The following is an 18,949-nucleotide window of genomic DNA, read 5'->3' as shown; positions in this document are numbered from 1 at the left end:
CGTGTTCGTAACGCGAGGTATTAAATGGCGACGGCACCGTTTCCGGTTTGTCACTGAACTACGTGAACTAGTGACCGCTGCCCGCCAGTGTCAATCTTGGGTTAACGACAAGTGTCTCACCATTGTAATATGCCAAGATTGATATGCCGCACAGAGTATTAATTAGGTGATATAACAGAGAAAAGTTGAAACGTCAACATCCGAGACCGTGACACGTCATTAATCAAACTCCGGTATAGATCAGCATCCGCGTACGTTTTAAAAGTTGTACGGATAGCTGCAAGCAATGGCCGAAACAGAGGGGAAAAAGTTGGTCGAGCTACGCGTGATCGATCTGAAAACCGAGCTGGAGAGACGCGGGCTTGACAAGACCGGCAATAAAGCTGCTCTTCTCGAACGCTTGTCGAAGGTAAAAGAACAGTTGCTATTAAATTATAAAGATCCCCAATCTCTACACCGATTATCAAATCGGGCGTGGGATGACGAATCGTCCGGCAAACGTTACGCGTGAGACGCCATTTTTATGCTATTGATTTTTTTTGTCACCTCGGTGTCGTTATTATGCGTTATCGCCTTTCGTGTTGCCTCAACTATTTTCAGCCGTAACGCGATAACAGCCGGCGTTTACTCCCTCTGGTCAGGACTTCTGTCTTCGCCTATAGAGATAAACCACTTTCCCATGGTTCCCGGTTTTTCTCCTCGATTTCTCAGTTTCTTCACTCGATGAGCGCGTATCTGAATAACAACGATTGTTACCCACTCTTCGTTGAGTCATTATTTTGCTCATCACGTGGCCCGACGTGCTGTTTATCTTGAATATTTTCCCACTCCTCGAGACGAAGTTGATACACAGTGGTGTTTATCCTTTTTTCCAAATAGTTTGTATCACGTATCTTTGATATTTTTGACAGGCGATCACAGAGGAAGGAGGCAAACCTGACGAGTATTTAATTGTACCGAGTGGTGGACCTAACAAGGTTATACCAAGAAAAAACAGTGGTGAGATTTTTAGCCCTGATGTCTGCTGTTGCAGTCTACTTCCTTATTTCAAGTAACTATTGCATGGGATCACTTTGCACTTTTAGTAACCGGCATACCTGGCCAAGAAGAATCTTTGGAAGGGTCTGATAATCGAAAAGATGAAAGTTTGGAAAATCAAGCAAACTCAGAAATGAAGATCAAAGAAGAGACGTCACCCCCATCTAGTGAAGAAATCTCTGAGAACGTAGTCAAGAAGGAAGTTAAGAAGGTGATATAGAAATCAAGATAGAATTTTTCAAACTGATGGTTTAAATAATTTTTGGCCAATCTTAGTCCTCAACGCATCTGCAAACTGGCGTAACCAATTTTACTCAATAGGAACAAGAAGAAGACAAGGTGAATGAAGGAGTCAAGGCTGTGGATATTAAGAAGGAAGATATCAAAAAAGAGGATATCAAGATGGAGGACATGAAGAAAGTGGTTACTAAGAAAGAAGATATTGAAAATGAAGAGGTCAAAAAAGAAGAGCCAAAAGAAGAAATCGAAAACGAAGCAGATGAGGATCAGAACGATAAAAATGATGTCGATAACACTGTTAAGACTGAATCAAGCCCACCACCAGTTCTGTCCAATCCTACCGCTGTCGAAGCAAACGGAATTGATAACGAGGACTCGATTAATCTGACAATTGGCGAAGACGAAGAGAATCTCCTTGCCGAAGAGGTATGATTACTGTTTACTCCTCGTTGATTTCTGTAGTTATTCATTTACAATTGTATCCAAATTCTTTGACATTTCCAATCGACTAGTCTAAATTTTGACATGCTCTATTTTCAGACGGAAACTCACGACAGGCGCAAGGGTAAGTCTTATTTACAGTTGTAACATTTAAGTAGTTGTAATGTAAAGAGAACTAGTTATAAGTCTTCCGAAGACGTAGAAAATTACGATCATCAAATCATTCGGACGTTCTTCCAACCCTCTAAATCTCGTTACTGAGATTCCTGCACCGAAACTTACTGGAACTGCGACGAGCATCATGAGATGCAAAAGCTTATGGCACAACCTGCAACATTGCCCTACGGATTTGGAGAGGATACATACGTTCTTTCGATCATCTGGGTGGTTCAGACTGTCTCAACGGGATGCTGGCAAGAACTCTTCGCCTGCAAGCCGATCAGCAAAGAAGAAACTTCTATTGATGGGAAATCAACCAACGACCAGCTTTCATAATATGGATCATGATCTAGCATATGAAGTCGAATTTTTTTTTTTTTTTCTGCCTACTCTGCAGGTGATAGCAACTAAGTCTGCCCTAGTCTTTTAAGTATTTTACACAATTACATTATTTATACCCTGCCGCATAGAGCATCGTTGGATATTTATCAGCTAATTCTCTTTGCTACACGGAATTCAAGAAGAACGACATTTTGCATCCTTCAAGCCGATCGGACGATATTTACTGTGAAATGGTGCAAAGGAGCCGCCAACAACTTAGAAATTCTGGTCGAGCAAATTTTTTACGATCATTGAGATATCTGGAATAATGCCTACATACCCGCCTACGATTCGTATATAAAAAAAAAAAAAAAAAAAAAAAAAAACGCATTCTGCAGTGCTGCTTTGCCCTTTTTAGTGTCTCTTCTTGTTACCCAAGCTCCAAGTTGAAGTTGGTTTACCAGTAACGTCAAGTTGCAGAGAACGAGTCTCAAAGTCTTTGCTAATTTTCGCGCTTCCTGACCTCGCTACGTTTCGTGTAAAGTATTTGACAGTGATGCGGAAAAAAAACCACCCCAAAAAACAGGAGAAATGGATTGTGTGCGATTATCTACGAGATCGCGTTAGGGAGGGAAGGAGAATTGTCGGGCGTCATAGAGTGACCACATTGCTACCTTGATTGTCCCTGCAGATGGAGGTGAGAAGAGAACCGAAGAGAACAAGAAGGGAGACTCTAAAGGGAGTGGCAGAACAGAAGGTGGAGCCGGCAAGGAAGGTGCAGCCAGTGCCAACGGGCTCAAGAGCAAGCAGGGAGACGGAGGCGAAGGAGGAAGCAAGAGGTTGGTCTCGCATTGGTTAAAAAAAAACTTCGGATTGGTTCGACACTCTTAAAGTTACACACGACTATATTATCGTTGGTGTTCATCTGCTGCTGGATATGCCGCTACGCAACCCGCATTCGCACGATGATTTATTTCAAGATATTCAATATACCGACAGTATCACGCACGCAAGAATATTAATTACTATACATATATACATATAATATATTCCCTATTACAATCCACCGTAATATTATCGTACGTATAATTTAGTTTATAATTAGGCTGATGCTTAGCTCTGGGAAATATGTTAAGATATTTGGAAATTGGCTAGCAAGCTTCGAAAAGTTATTTTTTACTTTCTTAAGTAAAAGAAAAAAAAAAAAAGTAAAACAAAATACGACTAAAAACTTGCCTATAATATGTGTGCAGTGCGTGTGTTGAATTGCGCCAAATAAGCTTCGCCAGCATCCCAAAAGTGGAATTTTACCCCTCAAAGGTAGAATCGCTGAAGGTGATAATTGAAAGACAATTGAAGACTATTACCATGCTGCCCGCAGATGACGCTTCGTCATGTAACGGTATCTTGTGTAAATTGCATTTGCACAAAGCGACATTGTGCTTTCTGGATAAATGTTTAATAACAGCCCAGAAATATCTCTAAAGAATAATTGAGAAGAGATATCGACTCTCTAAACATTTCGCATCGTGCTCGGTTGCGCGAGTACAAATTGATATGCCTGCGGAAGATTGCACCACTATTGCTGCATTTAAAAATCACAGTGTCAAATATAAATCTATAAACAACAATGTCGTACTCAATCGAGCACCCAAGATGGTGGCGTAACGAAATCCGGAACATGTGTGATAATACTGGTGTAAAAACAGAAGATTAAAAGAAAACAAAGTCTTTGACACCGATTAATTGACATTGTGTAATGGCGAAAAGTGTTTTTAAAATAAAAGTTGCTAGCCAAATTTTTTTCGCTTAACATAGTTGCAGAGATACTTATTAAGCCTAAGCAAAACACTACCGCGTTTTCAAATTTTTTTCAACTTACGTAATACACCATGTAACTAGTTTATATTATGTTTAAATATGGTCTTAATTTTCAGTACTGATTCTACAGCCAAGGGTCAGAAAAGGGACGACAAAGGTACTCTTAAATTTTTGTTTACATAAAAAAATTCCTACTCGAAAATCTCAGAAGTTTTACTATCGTTTGCTTGCAAATAAAAACGTAAGAATATTCTTTAAATGTAAAATGTCTGTTGGTCGTTTTCAGACAAGAAGACATCACCCTCTAGTTCAATCAACGCCAGCAGTAGGAACTTGTGGGTCTCCGGATTATCGTCTACTACTCGTGCCACAGACTTGAAGCAAGTATTTTCTAAGTATGGAAAAGTTATTGGAGCTAAAGTCGTTACTAATGCGAGGACTCCTGGAGCTCGTTGTTACGGCTATGTTACCATGTCCACTAGCGAAGACGCGGCTAAATGTATTCAACATTTACACAGGACGGAGCTTCACGGCCGCGTCATTTCCGTTGAGAAGGTAAGATAATTGGAGAAAAATGGTTGACATCGTTTATAGCCCAATTGTTCTATCACGCGCTGCCACGAGCTACATGTTAGAATCGGAAACTTGACACATTCTTGTGTTAAACTTGAAATTTTATCCTCAACAGGCAAAGGGGGACTCGCAACAAAGCCATATGCGGAAACGGGACTCCAACAGCGTCAAGTCCGATAAGAAAGACGACAAGGAGAAATCATCGAAGGAAAATTCTGAAATCTGTGAGAAGAATGACAATAAGGACGTTAAAAAAGATTCCGAGGAGAAAACTGTTGATCCAAGTGAGTTGTATTTTATCTAAATCTTTATATACAGATCTTGGAAAAAAATTTAAAACGATTCTTCTGTGCTTACAACACTTTCATCGAGCCATTCTTCTTTCGTTTCTGCAGCTGCCAAGAAGGCAGAGGAAAAGTCAGACGCCACAGAGGAAAAGAAAAGCGATGCGGCAGAGAAAAAGGATGAACCTGTCAAGGACTCGGACGCTCGTTCGACCAAATCTACAAGCAAGAAGCCAGAGAGCGAGAGAGGGAAGCGCAGCAGTGACAAACGCGTTCGGTCTTGGGAACATCATAGATCTCATACACGCTCCCGGAGCAGGGAGCGACGCAGGCGCGACGATGTACTAACATTTGCTAAGATTCGGGTTAGTCTAGAGATTATAACGCAGGGCGGATTTCGCGGATATAGGAATTGGTTTATTCGAGTTATCAAACTCGAGGGTTTCGCTTCATTACAAACTCCGCGTTAAAGTGACCTGCGACAGTGGAAAGAGACGGTCCAATTTCCTGGACTTGATTTAATTGACAATCGATTTATTCTACAGGAAGAACGGGAACGTCAGAGGTTGCGAGAGAGGGAGAGAATATTACGCGAGGAGGAACGGAGGCGACGAGAGGATATGGAAAGGCAGCGGGAGATCGAGCGTAGGCAGAGAGAAGAGGCTGCACGGCTCGAAAGAGAGCGTGAAAAGCTACGCAGGGAGAGAGAGAGGATCGAGCAAGAGAAGGCGGAGCTGCTTAGATTGGAAAGAGAGCGGCAAAAGTTGGAAAGGGAAAAACTGGAGCGTGAACGACTGGAACTGAAGAGGCAGCAGATGCGGTTAGAAGAGAGCCGAAGACCTCCGCCGCCACCTTCTATCAAAAGAACATCGAGCGATAGAAGGGATCCGAGAGACCTGTACCCGGAACCGGAACGAAAACGCATCACTACCGAACACAGCCGACGTCACAGCCCCCAGAGAGTTTCCGACAGACGCACAGAGATCTTGGAAAGAGTCTCAGATAGACGATTAGATCCCTCGCCGCCTTCTAGATACGAATCGAACAGGTGAAAATATTTCTTGGGATATGTAGCAGGAAATTACATATCCTAGTTCGGACACGTTGATCGAAGCTCAATCTTGTGCTCCTGTTGCAGTAGATCAACTCAGGATCTAGGGTTGAAGAAGGATTTTAAGAGAAGTAGCGAGTTCCCGTCCCGCAGTAGCAGGCCAGACGTATTCCCTGAGGTAACGAGAGGGAGGGAAGTAATCGTGCGACGTGAAACGATTCCTGCTCCGTCATCATCCATTGATCCTCGACAAGTGAATAAAGACAGGTGAATATGTGAGAATATGTTAGAAAAGCGTCAACTCTAACTTCTTCAGTCTCATGCGGGCGTTGATCAAAGAACACGGATTCTTTTTCAAAAATAGCCTGAGTACACGAAGCTGCTATACTCGGTTAAGTTTCAATGAATTCTCATAGGTATGAAAGAACTACGTCGACCACGTACGGCAGAGAGCGAGAGGTTCGAAGGTCTGAAACAGAATCCCATCGAAGTACCCGGGACGGTCACACACGCTACACCGAGAGTACAAAACCGCCCGGATCCACCGCTCCTCGTAAGTTTTCGGATTTGTATATCTAAAAGAGCTCCGTGCATTCGCCTTTCGTAAAATACATCAAACTGCGTTTGATCTCTTTCACCAGACGTCTATTAACATTGTGTACTGTTTATTTTCGTCGCAAACCATACGAAATTATTAATTATACGATTTTTTTTTTTGTAATTTGAATATGTTTGATGCAGTTTTACCTGTCGATGCTTTCTCAAATTTTGATTAATATCTGTTGTGTGAGTTGCAGGTAAAATATAATTCGCTACTTTTCAAATTCAAAAATTTACAGTACCTGTGATATCGATTAACGCAGTCATTGATACAATTTGTACAAACAGAAGTCTTAAACTTTTGCTGATCATCCATACAGCGTATATACATATGTGAAATATATTCATACATTATATATTAGAGATAACGATAGAATTTCGCTGTCAAATCGTCGTCGAATTATACATCGTAAATGTAAAAACTTGAACAAACGAAAAAAAAAAAAAAAAAATACAATTCTTTTACCGCAGGTTATATCCTGAGGAATTCACCTCCTTACAAGAAATCTCATCATAAGATTATTTTGAATCGACGATGACGTGTTGTGTCAGGATTATTACGACCATGTATGCTTTATTAATAATAAAAGAAAAGAAAAAACTCATTCATAATGTGACGCTTTGCTTTTTCTTGTAGTATGTTGCACCCATCATCAGTCTAGATTTGCGATAATTATCTATGGCAAAGAAGGAGATTATCGAAAATTAACTATAGCCAAAGAAAAAAAGATTCAGCTCTTTTCCGTTGGAATTGTTTCAATAATCAAGTTCTCATTATTGATCCGGCGACAAATTCACGCTCAATAACTCATTTCTCCTTTTCCAATTTCCAAGTTCAATTTACGGATGAATACATTTTTGAGTCCCGTTAGCTTACACTTTGCGACACATCTATTCTCTTTTTCTTCCGGGTTATTGCGATCCGTAATTTTTTTTTCCTGACATTAATACGCATATAATAAAGCATACTGGCGTTTATATCGGTATAATTAAGATAAATCAATCATCGTTTTTGCTCGACAGATTGTAAGCTAAAATTGGAATAGTAATTCTTACTAAACAACTGTAGAATTTAGCACCGGTCTAGATCAGTAACATTGATTGATTGAAAAATTATCGTCCTGTCCATAGGTGAGAGTCGGTATGCAGAAAGTAGTCGATCTGCTGCCGGATGGCACGCAGGACCCCCGTCGACTAAGTCTTTTAATTCTGTACCAAGCAGTGGACCTCGCGATCCTCGTAACGAAATATCAGGTTGGAGTAGCCGTTCTTCGGAAAATGTAAACAGGTATGCTGTGTAAAAAGATGACTTGAAATATTCATGTAAAACACGATCTCGTAGTATCGCTTTGATATTTTTGTTTATTTATTTATTTTTTTTTTTTTTTTTTTCGTTTTCTGCCATTCACTTCTTCCAAAGCATCTTTCAAATCTTATCACAGATGGAGCAGCTCCGGAAGCATCAGCAGCACGATGCGACACCCAGGTCCGCCTCTCTACCAGGGTGGCGGGCCAATGCCGTCAATGACTTTGGCTCCCCCAGGAACAGGTCCATCCTACGATAGATTTGATCCCTACAAATCGTCGATGCCAAGCATGCGAAAATATTAATAATAGTAGTATACATGTGTACACATACTATATATAATAGTACACGTACCCTAAGTGAATTGAAACATTTTAAAACGATAACCCGGAACGACACAGTTTAATTGGCATGATATACACATTTGTTTTCAAACTTTGAGTTATCGTCATGCTAATATAGTTTTTCAGTGGGGAAGAGTAAAAAATACTTTCTTTTTTCTTTTCTTTTGTTTTTATTATTTTTTTCAGTATTTACTTCGATGTCATCTACCGTCAAATTAATTTTACTTTATGTTTTCGAGGCTAACATCTAATTCCCGTTTACTCATAAAATGTAAAATCGGCTGAGCTAGTCATCGAATTATCAAACTGATGGAGTTATCGAAATTCCTAGAATACGAGAGTGTGTTACCGACTATTTGTCTCTGCTTTCTTTCTTTTTTTTCTTTTTTCTTTTTTTTTTTTTTATAAGACGAAAAAACTAACGAACGCGTATCCGTCGTCTGCATCCATTATCGGTATCGTTACGTGGTTAGAAATGTTTCACGCGATAATGGATACGTACTCAGGGATCGCAAAATGCAATTTTAGTCGAATAATAATAATTAGGGCAATACAGTTGGCATTGAGTCGAAAACTGAAAATTAAAAAGAAAAGAAAAGAGCAATGAAGACGCGAACGAAGGTAAAGAAAGGAAAATGAAATAACTCTACTAAACACTGAAAAGAAAATCATAGTCTCGCTACCGACCTCGTAATTGATTAATTAATTGTGAATAATAATGATAACAACACTATAATATCAATAATAATAGGTAAATCTAGATATCGATTTAAAATAGTGTATATCGTATGCAATTAAGTTAATAAGAGAGAGAAGAAATCCATCGAGTTACGAACTTACGCAACGGATGATGGCACATTACAGTGTGAATCAATCGTGCAAAGTACCTATAAACATATATAACTAAGATTAAACAACTTCAATAAATCTATAGTACGTAGAGCTGTCTAACAACCGATTGATTGAAGCATTGATTTATTTGTATTTCCTTTTCTTGGTGAAATTCGAACGTGCACTGATTGTAGCAATAACGCTTAATTCCTTACCCATTTTAACCTGTTGACGGTGGGGCTGGTCGATATATTCCCCAGCAGTCAGGCTGGGGACTCCACGTAAGAAATACCACGTTGAACGTAGTTATAAATTTCCCGTCTAATAAAAGGTTGATTTGAACTGATATTTCCCCGCCGTTAAAAGGTCAATGGGTACCTTATTTACCTTTCCTTTACAGGGTCTCGTTCACGCACTTGAGTCTCACTCTTTTTAAACCGCGACCTTCACCCACAATACAATTGCTAGCGGATTTCTATTCAACGCGTTTCCTGCTTTCACACCGTCTCGGGGAATCTTCAACGACCCGAGGCGAATGATTTCAAGCTCGTGATTATCATTCCATTCATTATTTCTTCCCCCCCCTCTTTCTCTCTTGAGCCATTGCAGTGGTTATGCAACGGTATAATTTGAGACTAAAATTACGCATAACTTGTCCCTCCCTAAATTAATGACAAATCCTTCATTCCTTCGAAATATTGTTTAATTGAACAACAAAACTACCCTTCCTCATATTTGTTATATGCGCATAATGCGCATTAAACAATTTAGCGTGTTCAATTCCGACGAAACGAGGACCAACAAATTAGGATGAGATATTTTTGTAAAACCGCTTATACAGCGAATAGATCCTATATCATGAAATTTCCAAGGAAATAGATGATTTCCGAGTTTTTCTAAACTTTTTTGTTTAACTACCATTCGCCGGAGTTCGAAACGGTTGTTACGTCCTCCAGACTTCATATTCCTTTCCCACACTCTTAGTTACCTTACGCTCTGTAGTCTGCCCTTATCGTCGGCTAGCTTGCTTTCTACATCCCGCTAAACTCCGCAGATCCATCCTAGCGCTCAAGCAAGACACCTGTCCCTCTAAACCAAAACCACACCTTTTTCCCTCGGCCGACTCGTTTGCGTTAACTACTTGATAATAAAAAACAATCATATACTTCAAATCGTTTGCCTTCCCTTAAAACCGATCCCTTCCTATTCCATTCACTTCCTGCATTGGGAGTAGTAGTAGCACGCGAGTGCATAGTCGACGCGAACGGACCCTGTAATAGCCAAATAACACCTTGGCTGGGCGTGGAGTAAGGTCCGATTACCGCTCATCGGAGCCTACGCATTCTACCCCGTAACACGGTGAAACGTCTCGGCCGGAATTTAAATGTAGTCAATAAAAAACGAGAAAAAAAAAAATACGAGTGAAATCTCCGAAGTTATAATCTGTGCTACGCACTCGTACCCGATGCGATAAGCTAAAGCAAAGCTTCAGGGTCTTATATCCACAGGAACTTGTAGGATCCAATTCGAAAGTGAAGATTTACGAGTTCTCGATCTCTGTAACTGAAGTTTGCTTACAGCTGATTGGTACAGAGTTGATTCTATACTTGTGTACTGAACCGACTACAAGAAGGTGTAAAGAAAGAAAGAAAGAAAGAAAGAGGATATCAATTGCGAAAAATCGTCGAGCAGCAGGATGTTTGCCTCTGCAACTCACAAAGAGAACGATAGTCGAAGTGCATATTTGCCTGTATGACAAATAGGCGGGTTCTCCCCCTTCTTTGAAGAAGAGTAGTTTCGATCGCCAGACGATCCGAAAAGCATGCTGGCAAAGGTGATGGAGGAGGAGGAGGAGAAGGGAACACTTTCCCTTGGTAAATTTGAACGAGAGAGGTGAGGGATGGCACCTCCTCGATGCTCGAAGGAAAGGAGAGAGAGTAACCGTGGTAAAACTGGTAAGTATGTCGAGGTCTCTTCACGGACAGTCGTCATAGTCGCATAGTACCTAGCACGTAAGGATCATCCGTGGGATATTTATTTATAAATTGCATTGAGCTTTGCTGCAGGCCTTTATTACGTTAAAATTATTAATTATTTCCCGCACGCAACGGTGTTACGCGAATAGTCGGTATATTAGACCTGTTTCTTTTCATTTTTTTTTTTCTACGCAAGGTGACAATATCGATATAAGATTAAGAATAAATTCGCGAAAGGTAATTCGACTATGAACGATATTTTCTATCCATTCACAGATTAGACCTAGCCGGGTTATACAATATATCTAATCAAACGTCCAACTGGTGCGATACGAATAGACACGCACAACACACGCGTTGCTGGAGGATACAGTGAGCGGTTCACCGGTGACAAAAGTGCGTTATTTGATATCGATCTGGGAATGTCAGTGACGAGATATCATCGTTGTTAATTTGAAATAATGAAGGATTTACCGTCAGTGATAATCGGTAAGTAAATATTTGATTCAAAGTTCTCTTTTAACGTAACAACGTTAAGACCGCGATCTGAAACGAATCGTTTATTTATCGGCCAAAATGTTAGAGGAATCCAGCTGGACCGATTAGTCTTTCATCACCGGGATGTAATTATCTCTTAATTTCCTTTTATTACTCACGATATTACGATACCGTTACCGTACATAATTAATTATCAGTGAAAATACTTTCTCCGCGCGTATATGCAAAAACCAGCAGCCCGGAACTTTGCATTAATTTAAAATTTCACTTATAATTACAACCTGCGATCGATCGATTGTTACTAATTGTTATACGTATATATACACCCGTACACTTGTTCCATCTTAAAAAGACAGCGAACGAAACACGTGGTCGTGTACGTACAATGTGTACAAGAGTTTCAACTTTGACGGGTCATTTTCTACACACACGCGTGCTGCACGCGTAGGAAAATCATACGCGTACATCGGTAAAGAAATGAGAATAGAAGCGAGTTAATTGGGTTAATTAAACCTAAATTCTATTGTACCGTACAAACTTCACCGAGTCGCGGTCAACCGTGGTTCTGATGTACCTGCACCAGTGAGGTTGAACCAGAGACTCGGATTTCTCTCTGGGAATGTGCTCTTCTGGTTTGAGATTGGCTCTCTGGCCTCTGAGAACACATGAAACGTTAAACTCGAGGGATAAAAAAGACTTGAAAAAGTGACGAGTAAAAAACTAAAACGGAGAAAATAAAACAGGGCAGTTCGGAGTTCATCGAGCGGTTCACGCGTCCTCTGTTGTAATCTTTCTCTCCGCAATCTAGGGGCGAGGCCCCGAGACTTTCTATGTAAGACACTCCGCGAACGGTTTGAATAGAACATAACAGCGTAAACGTATAACTTAAACGACGTTTCATGTATGAATAAAAAAAAAAAAAGAACGGTTTCAATAGCTTCTAAGGATTTTATTAATTTTGTCTACCGCAGCAACGAGACGATGAATTCGTCACGTAACGTTGAAAAGAAGAGATGCTCATAGTTTTAATACCAAGTTGCAGTTCCTCGTTCCTTTCAATTCTGAAACAATGATTCCGGTTATTCGTAACGGTTTGAGCTGATGTTATACAACCGACGCGAGTATACTATAATAATACGTCAAATTCTTGTTGGCCTCATGATTAACGCATGAGCCGCGTTGATCGCAATCATTGCGTAAACGCAGTTCGCGCATGTATGTACGTGCTTACGTAGGATAAGTTCACTAATGCCTTGGACCCCCGGCTAACTCGTTTTCGGACCAAAATTAAACGCGAGTTCGATTCCATGCGAATAATGTGATAATGACTACCGATCTCTCACGTTGGCTGGATCGCCAGCCGTAAGCCCAATGCATTCGATAACTTTTGTTGATAATTTTTTTCTGCGTAGAAAAATTCGTTCGATAATTTCAAATTTTTTCAACATTAAAGAGGAATCCATAAAGTAACGCGGAAAATTTTCTTCGTTCGTTCGAAGAACGTACACTTGTCGCTATCGTCCGAAGCAGTATTAAAATTCCCTTTTCTTAATAAAAAAAAAATCAAATTTGCATAATTTTGCTTCAGGCAATGGTGCAAAGCGTACTTTTTGACAATCTCTTTGTTTTTGTTTCTGATGCATGAAAGTTGAGGTATCGTGTCAGCTAGATAGGGTAAAAGTTCGGGCGGCCATAACAGCGAGATTTACTATGAAAAACGAATAAAAAAATTTTCCCTCCTACTTTGTAAACCCCTTTCTTGTGTGTAAAAAATTTTAAATTATCTAACAAATTTTATTACGATAAGAAAAAGTCATTGAGATGTGAGACTACTCCCAATAACGTAAGAATTCCATTGAACCGGAGCTGAACTGATTGAAAAGATGAAAGAAAAGTATTTTCTTCGAACATAAAAAGTGTACGAGAGCGTAAGAAGACACATTCCCGCGATGATGTCATTCGAAGGCGATTCTTATACCTATACTGCAGACGCTTCGGCCAATGCGGTGCATCCGGGTTCGAAATTTCTTAGCCCGGTAGTTCCGTGTCCGGATACGATAATCAGGTCAGAGATCCGGACGGGTTGAAGAATTATTCTCATTTACAGCAACCTCAACGTTCGTGGATCCTTCTAAATTACCACGGATCGTTGACCTATGTGAATCGGTTCCGAGTATAAAATTTCGACAGGATGCGTTTCATGCCGCGGTTCGTAATAATAAAGATAAGAAAAAAAATAAATAAAAATAAAAAAAGAGAAACGAAAACATGAACAAATAAATAAATCAACGTAAGTGCTACAGCCGGATCCTTGAGCTGCGGATCAATTATTCTTACTTATGCAAATGCGTGACAAATTTAAAAATTACAAGCACGATCGTGCTTTCCGCAAGCTCTCGGCGCATCGGAATCTCCTCGAACGCTTATTTACCACTGCATTTTTATCATTTCTCTTTCCTCTCTTTAATTTTCACAACGCCTCTCAAAGTCTTATCCCGACATCCATCCCTCCCAACGTACAACTCGGTAGTGATTATTCGTTATCTTTTGCCACTCGGTTAAAAAGCAATAGTTTCTCGTCGCTTCTGCCTTACGCTGATGTACCTCGCATGGTCAATGACGGGAGTAACGTGGCATCGACAGTGAACCGTGAGGCACACTTTCTCGAGCGTGGCACAGGACTTTCACCGTCGATGAAGTCGTACGATCTATGTACATACGTACCTGTACGTGTGTTTCTGTTTACTCGTTATACGCCGTGCATCGGATCGAAAATAAGCATGATGCGTCACCCGTCACCGACGATTGAATTCTGTACACTTTATTAATTCTTTCAATGAAACTCACTGTCATTCCGATCACTTCTTATTATATCCGTATGCAAACGCGGATCTGTAAAAAAGATGTTTGTACGCAACATCAATGATACGAGTGAGGTTTCGGGCACGAAACGAGTCTCTGAGAAATATACCGATTTATTCCAGTACTAAGAATTATTACGATATGCCTGTAGCTAATCGTAAGGGTTTTTCATTGAAGCAAATGTAACGCTCGCCGATGAATGCTCGGAAGACTGGAAAGTTGCGGTTTCGCTACACAATTCGCAAAGGCGAAGTTTCTCGTCGCTGAATCAATATATACATAGATGCATAGATTGTAATATAATAAAACGCGTGCACGCGAATAAGTGCTCGTATACCGAAACGCCTTTATTCTCTTTCTTCCCGAGACTGTATCGAAAGACTTGAAAGAATTAAGCAGAACGAACTCGTCGTTTTTTTTTTTTTATTTTAAAAAAGACCCATTCACGGTGTCGGACCTATTTTTACCGATACCACTTCCCGAGGGAAATATGATTAGCGTCTGTACGCAATTGTCACGCGGCATGGCGTGCGTTAGCAAAAAATTTTAAATAAAATATACCTATTTTTATTCATACAAAGACTTTTACCCTGTAATACGGTTGTACAGCTGGTGCAGTCGTAGATCAGTTGGTTTTCTAAAATGCTCCAATTTCAAACGGTCACGGTATTATAATATCGTATCGTTACGCGTGTATGTTCAGTAAGCCAACAACAACAACAACAACAACAACGAACGTGAAAGTAGTATGAAACCGCCTGTAATTATTATTATAAATACAGCGATAAGTTATTTGTTGCCGCTACTTTTTCTTTCCACGCACAGCTGATCATTCCTCACGATCCTCGTACGCAATTAATTAAAACTGAACAGAATTAATCGGATGGAAATATTGAGATTTCGAAGTGAAAGGTCGAATTGCAGATTTTCAAGCAAAACTGACTGTTTTCAATTTCGGATCGCTGGTTAGTTTCGTTTCCTTTCGTTTAAATCGAAAATGAACCGAACGATCTGTTTAACTTTTATACCAGGCTATAATTCTCACATTCATGTCGATGAAAGTTGCTATGACAACGAATTCTTACAGAAATTGGAACAGTTTCGTATTTTTTTTTTTTCCTTTCGTATAATATCGCAGATACGCATAGTTTTTCATAGATTCTCCTAAAAAATTTTAGTACATCGTACATATTTTACTAAAAAAATACTAGTTTTTATGGGAGTCTATAATTTTTTATGAATATCTACATTTTCTTATAAAAAAATTATGTATTTTTATAATTTTTTATGAAAATACGTAACGTTTCAATATCTTTTTTTTACGAAATAACACGAAATGGCCCAATTTCTATAAAAATTCTTAGTATGTGGTTGAATCATCTTGAAATGCAATTTTTCTGTGTATCTAACAATAAGCTTATATTTCTATTTCAGATTTGTTTATTATATGGAATGTAGTAACTGCAGGGACGATTACACACGCTCAGGAAAATCTAAACTACTATTATAATCAACGTGAGTAAAAAATATTCGCTATTAGATCAGAGTTGTTCAAAGAAATTGAGAAAAATCTTTCAACAATATTCGAACAATCGCATACTGCACAGATCTTGCCATTTTCAAACTTATTTTCAAATGTTCTCTTAAAAATTTTGTACTTTAAGAATATTTCACACGGTTGTACGATTTCAACTTCAAGCATTATTTTCAGAATATCCTTCTCGTTAACGACAAGTTATTTGTAACAACCCTTCGAATACCTGACAATCGATGAAAAATGACCAATGCGTGTATAAATTTCAATAAACAGCACCTGGTGGCTACAGATTTCAAGAATCCCGATACTCGACACCGGTCAGACGATGGGCACCAGACTCTCCGGGCTGGGACGGCGGACCGAGGAGGGGAGTAATCCTGCGAAGAGACACGCAGGATCGTCCGCCGTCTACGTACTACATCCAGGCGACGAGAGAAACGGAGCAGAGCGATCCCCTAGTGACGATATCTGAGACTCTGGGCGCGCTAAACACAGTAGGAAGTTATATAGTGAACATGACACGTGGGGTAGAATCGTCGGACAATCCACCCAAGGAGCTGCCGTCAGCCATATACACGATATCGAAAAACATTCTTGGCAGAAACGTAACTGACAGCATAGCTCCTCTGGTTCGTGGTGTGACGATGCCTATAAGACTTGGCGGTTCCTCAACTACACAGCTACACCCGCTAAGCGAAGAACTCGCCAACAAAGACTCGTCCTCGAATCCGTCCGAATGCACGACTGCGGAGGGAGGGCCAGGGAAATGTCAGGATTTGAGTAACTGTCCTCAGCTTCTTTTGGACCTCACTAAACTCAGGCAATCTTTGTGCTTCAAAAGCTTATTTGTGCCCGGAGTCTGCTGTCCTATGAACGGCGGATCCCAGCCCGATGAAAGGTAAGTAAAGAGATACTCTGCAAGTTGGGAACAAAGTTTTTCTTGATACTGTATCCGTTGAACTTGCCCGTTACTGATTCGCCGCTTCGTATTTTCAGACCTACAAGTACCGACGGCACCTATCCTGGCAGCGGTAGTGGTACGCGCCCCACCAGGCCACCGTATCAACGTCCAACCAGACCGTCGACTCCCAGGCCGATCCCTCTTCTCCCAGTAACTTCCGAGGCCCCTTTGACAACGGATTCTACTCCCGAATCATTTCCGTCGAGTAATACAACTGGCTCTGAGATTATAGATACAATAGATAACAACTATATCCAAGACGACGAAGGTAGTAGTTGAACAGTGAAAACCCCTGACTAATCGATAAAAAATTGATGAATAGAAGAAAGTTGCAAAGTTTGATATTTCAACGGAGACGCAATCTTTGTGATTAATTCCTCAAGGATCCTACTTCACTAGACAATATTTTCAGAATGCGGAGTACGAAATGCCGGCAAGTACAGAGTCGTGGGTGGAGAGGAAGCTCTGCCGGGGCGTTGGCCATGGATGGCTGCCATATTCCTACACGGTGCAAGGCGCACCGAATTCTGGTGCGGAGGGTCGTTGGTGGGTCCTCGACACATTTTGACCGCCGCCCATTGCACAAGGGATCAGCGGCAGCGACCGTAATTACAATTATTCCTCATGTTCGACCGATTGTAAGTATAAGTCCGCGACAAGTATGGAACTGAATAACTTTTTACCTCCCACAGGTTTGCGGCGAGACAATTTACGGTTCGTCTCGGTGACATTGACTTGGAACGTGACGACGAACCCTCCACACCAGAGACTTACAAGGTGAAGGAAATTCGAGCGCACCCGAAATTCTCTAGGGTTGGATTCTACAACGACATAGCGATACTGGAGCTGAACAGACCCGTTAGGAAAACACCATATATAACACCGCTCTGTCTGCCTCCTGCGCGATTCAAAGGAGAGCCTTTCGCCGGTGCCAGACCAACCGTCGTGGGCTGGGGGACAACGTATTACGGTAATTTTCAAAGAAACTTTGCCACTGTTCGAAATAACACTAAAACATTCGGCAGGTGGTAAGGAGAGCACGGTCCAGCGTCAAGCTGTGCTGCCTGTTTGGAGAAACGAGGATTGCAATGCCGCCTACTTCCAGCCGATAACCAGCAACTTTCTTTGCGCGGGATTCAGTCAGGGAGGCAAAGACGCTTGCCAGGGAGATTCTGGCGGTCCACTTATGCTCAGGACCGAAGGTCGTTGGATGCAAGTCGGTATTGTTTCATTTGGAAATAAATGCGGGGAGCCCGGATATCCAGGAGTATATACTCGTGTTACCGAATACATTGACTGGATAAAGGAAAATATTTATTGAAATCTACTATGTTCTGAGTATCGTTGGATATTCTGAACCTCGTCAGAGAGCCTCCATGGCGAACTAGATTTTTCTGGTTGAAGAATTATGTTTTGCCGAAGCGACGTGATGAGAAATAAACATAAGATCTCTTCTATCCACGAAATATCGTGCTTGCGGAAAATTAATGAAGATATAATTTATTGCTTCGATTATCAAACGTGTCGCTACTGTAGTTAATTTTTATATCCGTTAAACAATCGACAACAATATAATTCGGCTTCGATGTGATTTTATTATAATGATCGCAAGTAGAAGCAGCCTGCATTTTTGACAACCTGTAACTAATTATATGTACATATATATAGGATTAGGCATCGTTTTTCGTGCTCTCGATAAAACGAGTTTGATGAAGAAGTGTTTCAAATGTTTCATAGAAGTTAATTTGAGTAATATATGAATACTTTTTACTGTAATATTAATCCTAACTGCAGGGTGGTTTTTGAACGTAACATAAGGCTGATTCGAAAGTTCAGTGTGCGCCATATAAATTTACAACGCTGCAACTTGACACGCATAGCGATATAGTACATACTGTTATCTAATTTATTCCATTTAGTTATTGATTTGATATACATACAACTAGCCGAACTGAATATATCATTAAAATTTTAAACAAACGAGTAGTTGAAAAAAATTGAACTACGCAGAATGATGTTGTTTACATTCGACGCGTATCTACATGCATATACTTACATTCCCATAATTAAAGTTAGTAATTTTGAAGTAAGGAAATCAAATACAGT

The 18,949-nt window shown here is 40.3% G+C and overlaps 2 protein-coding genes across 8 annotated transcripts; both read left to right on the top strand.

Annotated features, from left to right (window-relative positions):
* Positions 1-29: 29 nt before the first annotated feature.
* LOC124177650 (SAFB-like transcription modulator) lies at positions 30-8,397 on the top strand. Of its 7 annotated transcripts, none has more exons than XM_046560261.1 (16): positions 31-409; positions 912-999; positions 1,086-1,249; positions 1,360-1,704; positions 1,819-1,843; positions 2,891-3,038; positions 4,137-4,177; positions 4,307-4,400; positions 4,539-4,575; positions 4,709-4,877; positions 4,989-5,242; positions 5,423-5,925; positions 6,016-6,195; positions 6,345-6,481; positions 7,660-7,816; positions 7,971-8,397. In XM_046560261.1, exons 1-16 carry the CDS (start codon positions 287-289, stop codon positions 8,137-8,139), a joined length of 2,634 nt encoding a protein of 877 aa, XP_046416217.1. In that variant the 5' UTR covers positions 31-286; the 3' UTR covers positions 8,140-8,397. The 7 variants fall into 7 exon arrangements, with proteins under 7 accessions (XP_046416219.1, XP_046416217.1, XP_046416216.1 ...); XM_046560260.1 differs by having other exon boundaries at positions 4,307-4,415; XM_046560259.1 differs by having other exon boundaries at positions 4,307-4,575; positions 4,989-5,218.
* Positions 8,398-11,161: 2,764 nt separating this feature from the next.
* On the top strand, positions 11,162-18,481 carry LOC124177383 (proclotting enzyme-like). The gene is made up of 7 exons (XM_046559712.1): positions 11,162-11,474; positions 15,780-15,860; positions 16,156-16,780; positions 16,879-17,111; positions 17,256-17,448; positions 17,536-17,813; positions 17,869-18,481. The coding sequence occupies exons 1-7, from the start codon at positions 11,447-11,449 to the stop codon at positions 18,162-18,164; spliced, it is 1,734 nt and encodes a 577-aa protein (XP_046415668.1). The 5' UTR covers positions 11,162-11,446; the 3' UTR covers positions 18,165-18,481.
* The last annotated feature ends 468 nt before the right edge of the window (positions 18,482-18,949 follow it).

The sequence above is a fragment of the Neodiprion fabricii genome, chromosome 3 (assembly GCF_021155785.1).
Source record: "Neodiprion fabricii isolate iyNeoFabr1 chromosome 3, iyNeoFabr1.1, whole genome shotgun sequence".
NCBI lineage: Eukaryota > Metazoa > Arthropoda > Insecta > Hymenoptera > Diprionidae > Neodiprion > Neodiprion fabricii.
Note: the sequence above shows the minus strand (reverse complement) of the source record. Positions and strands in the feature narration are given on the sequence as shown.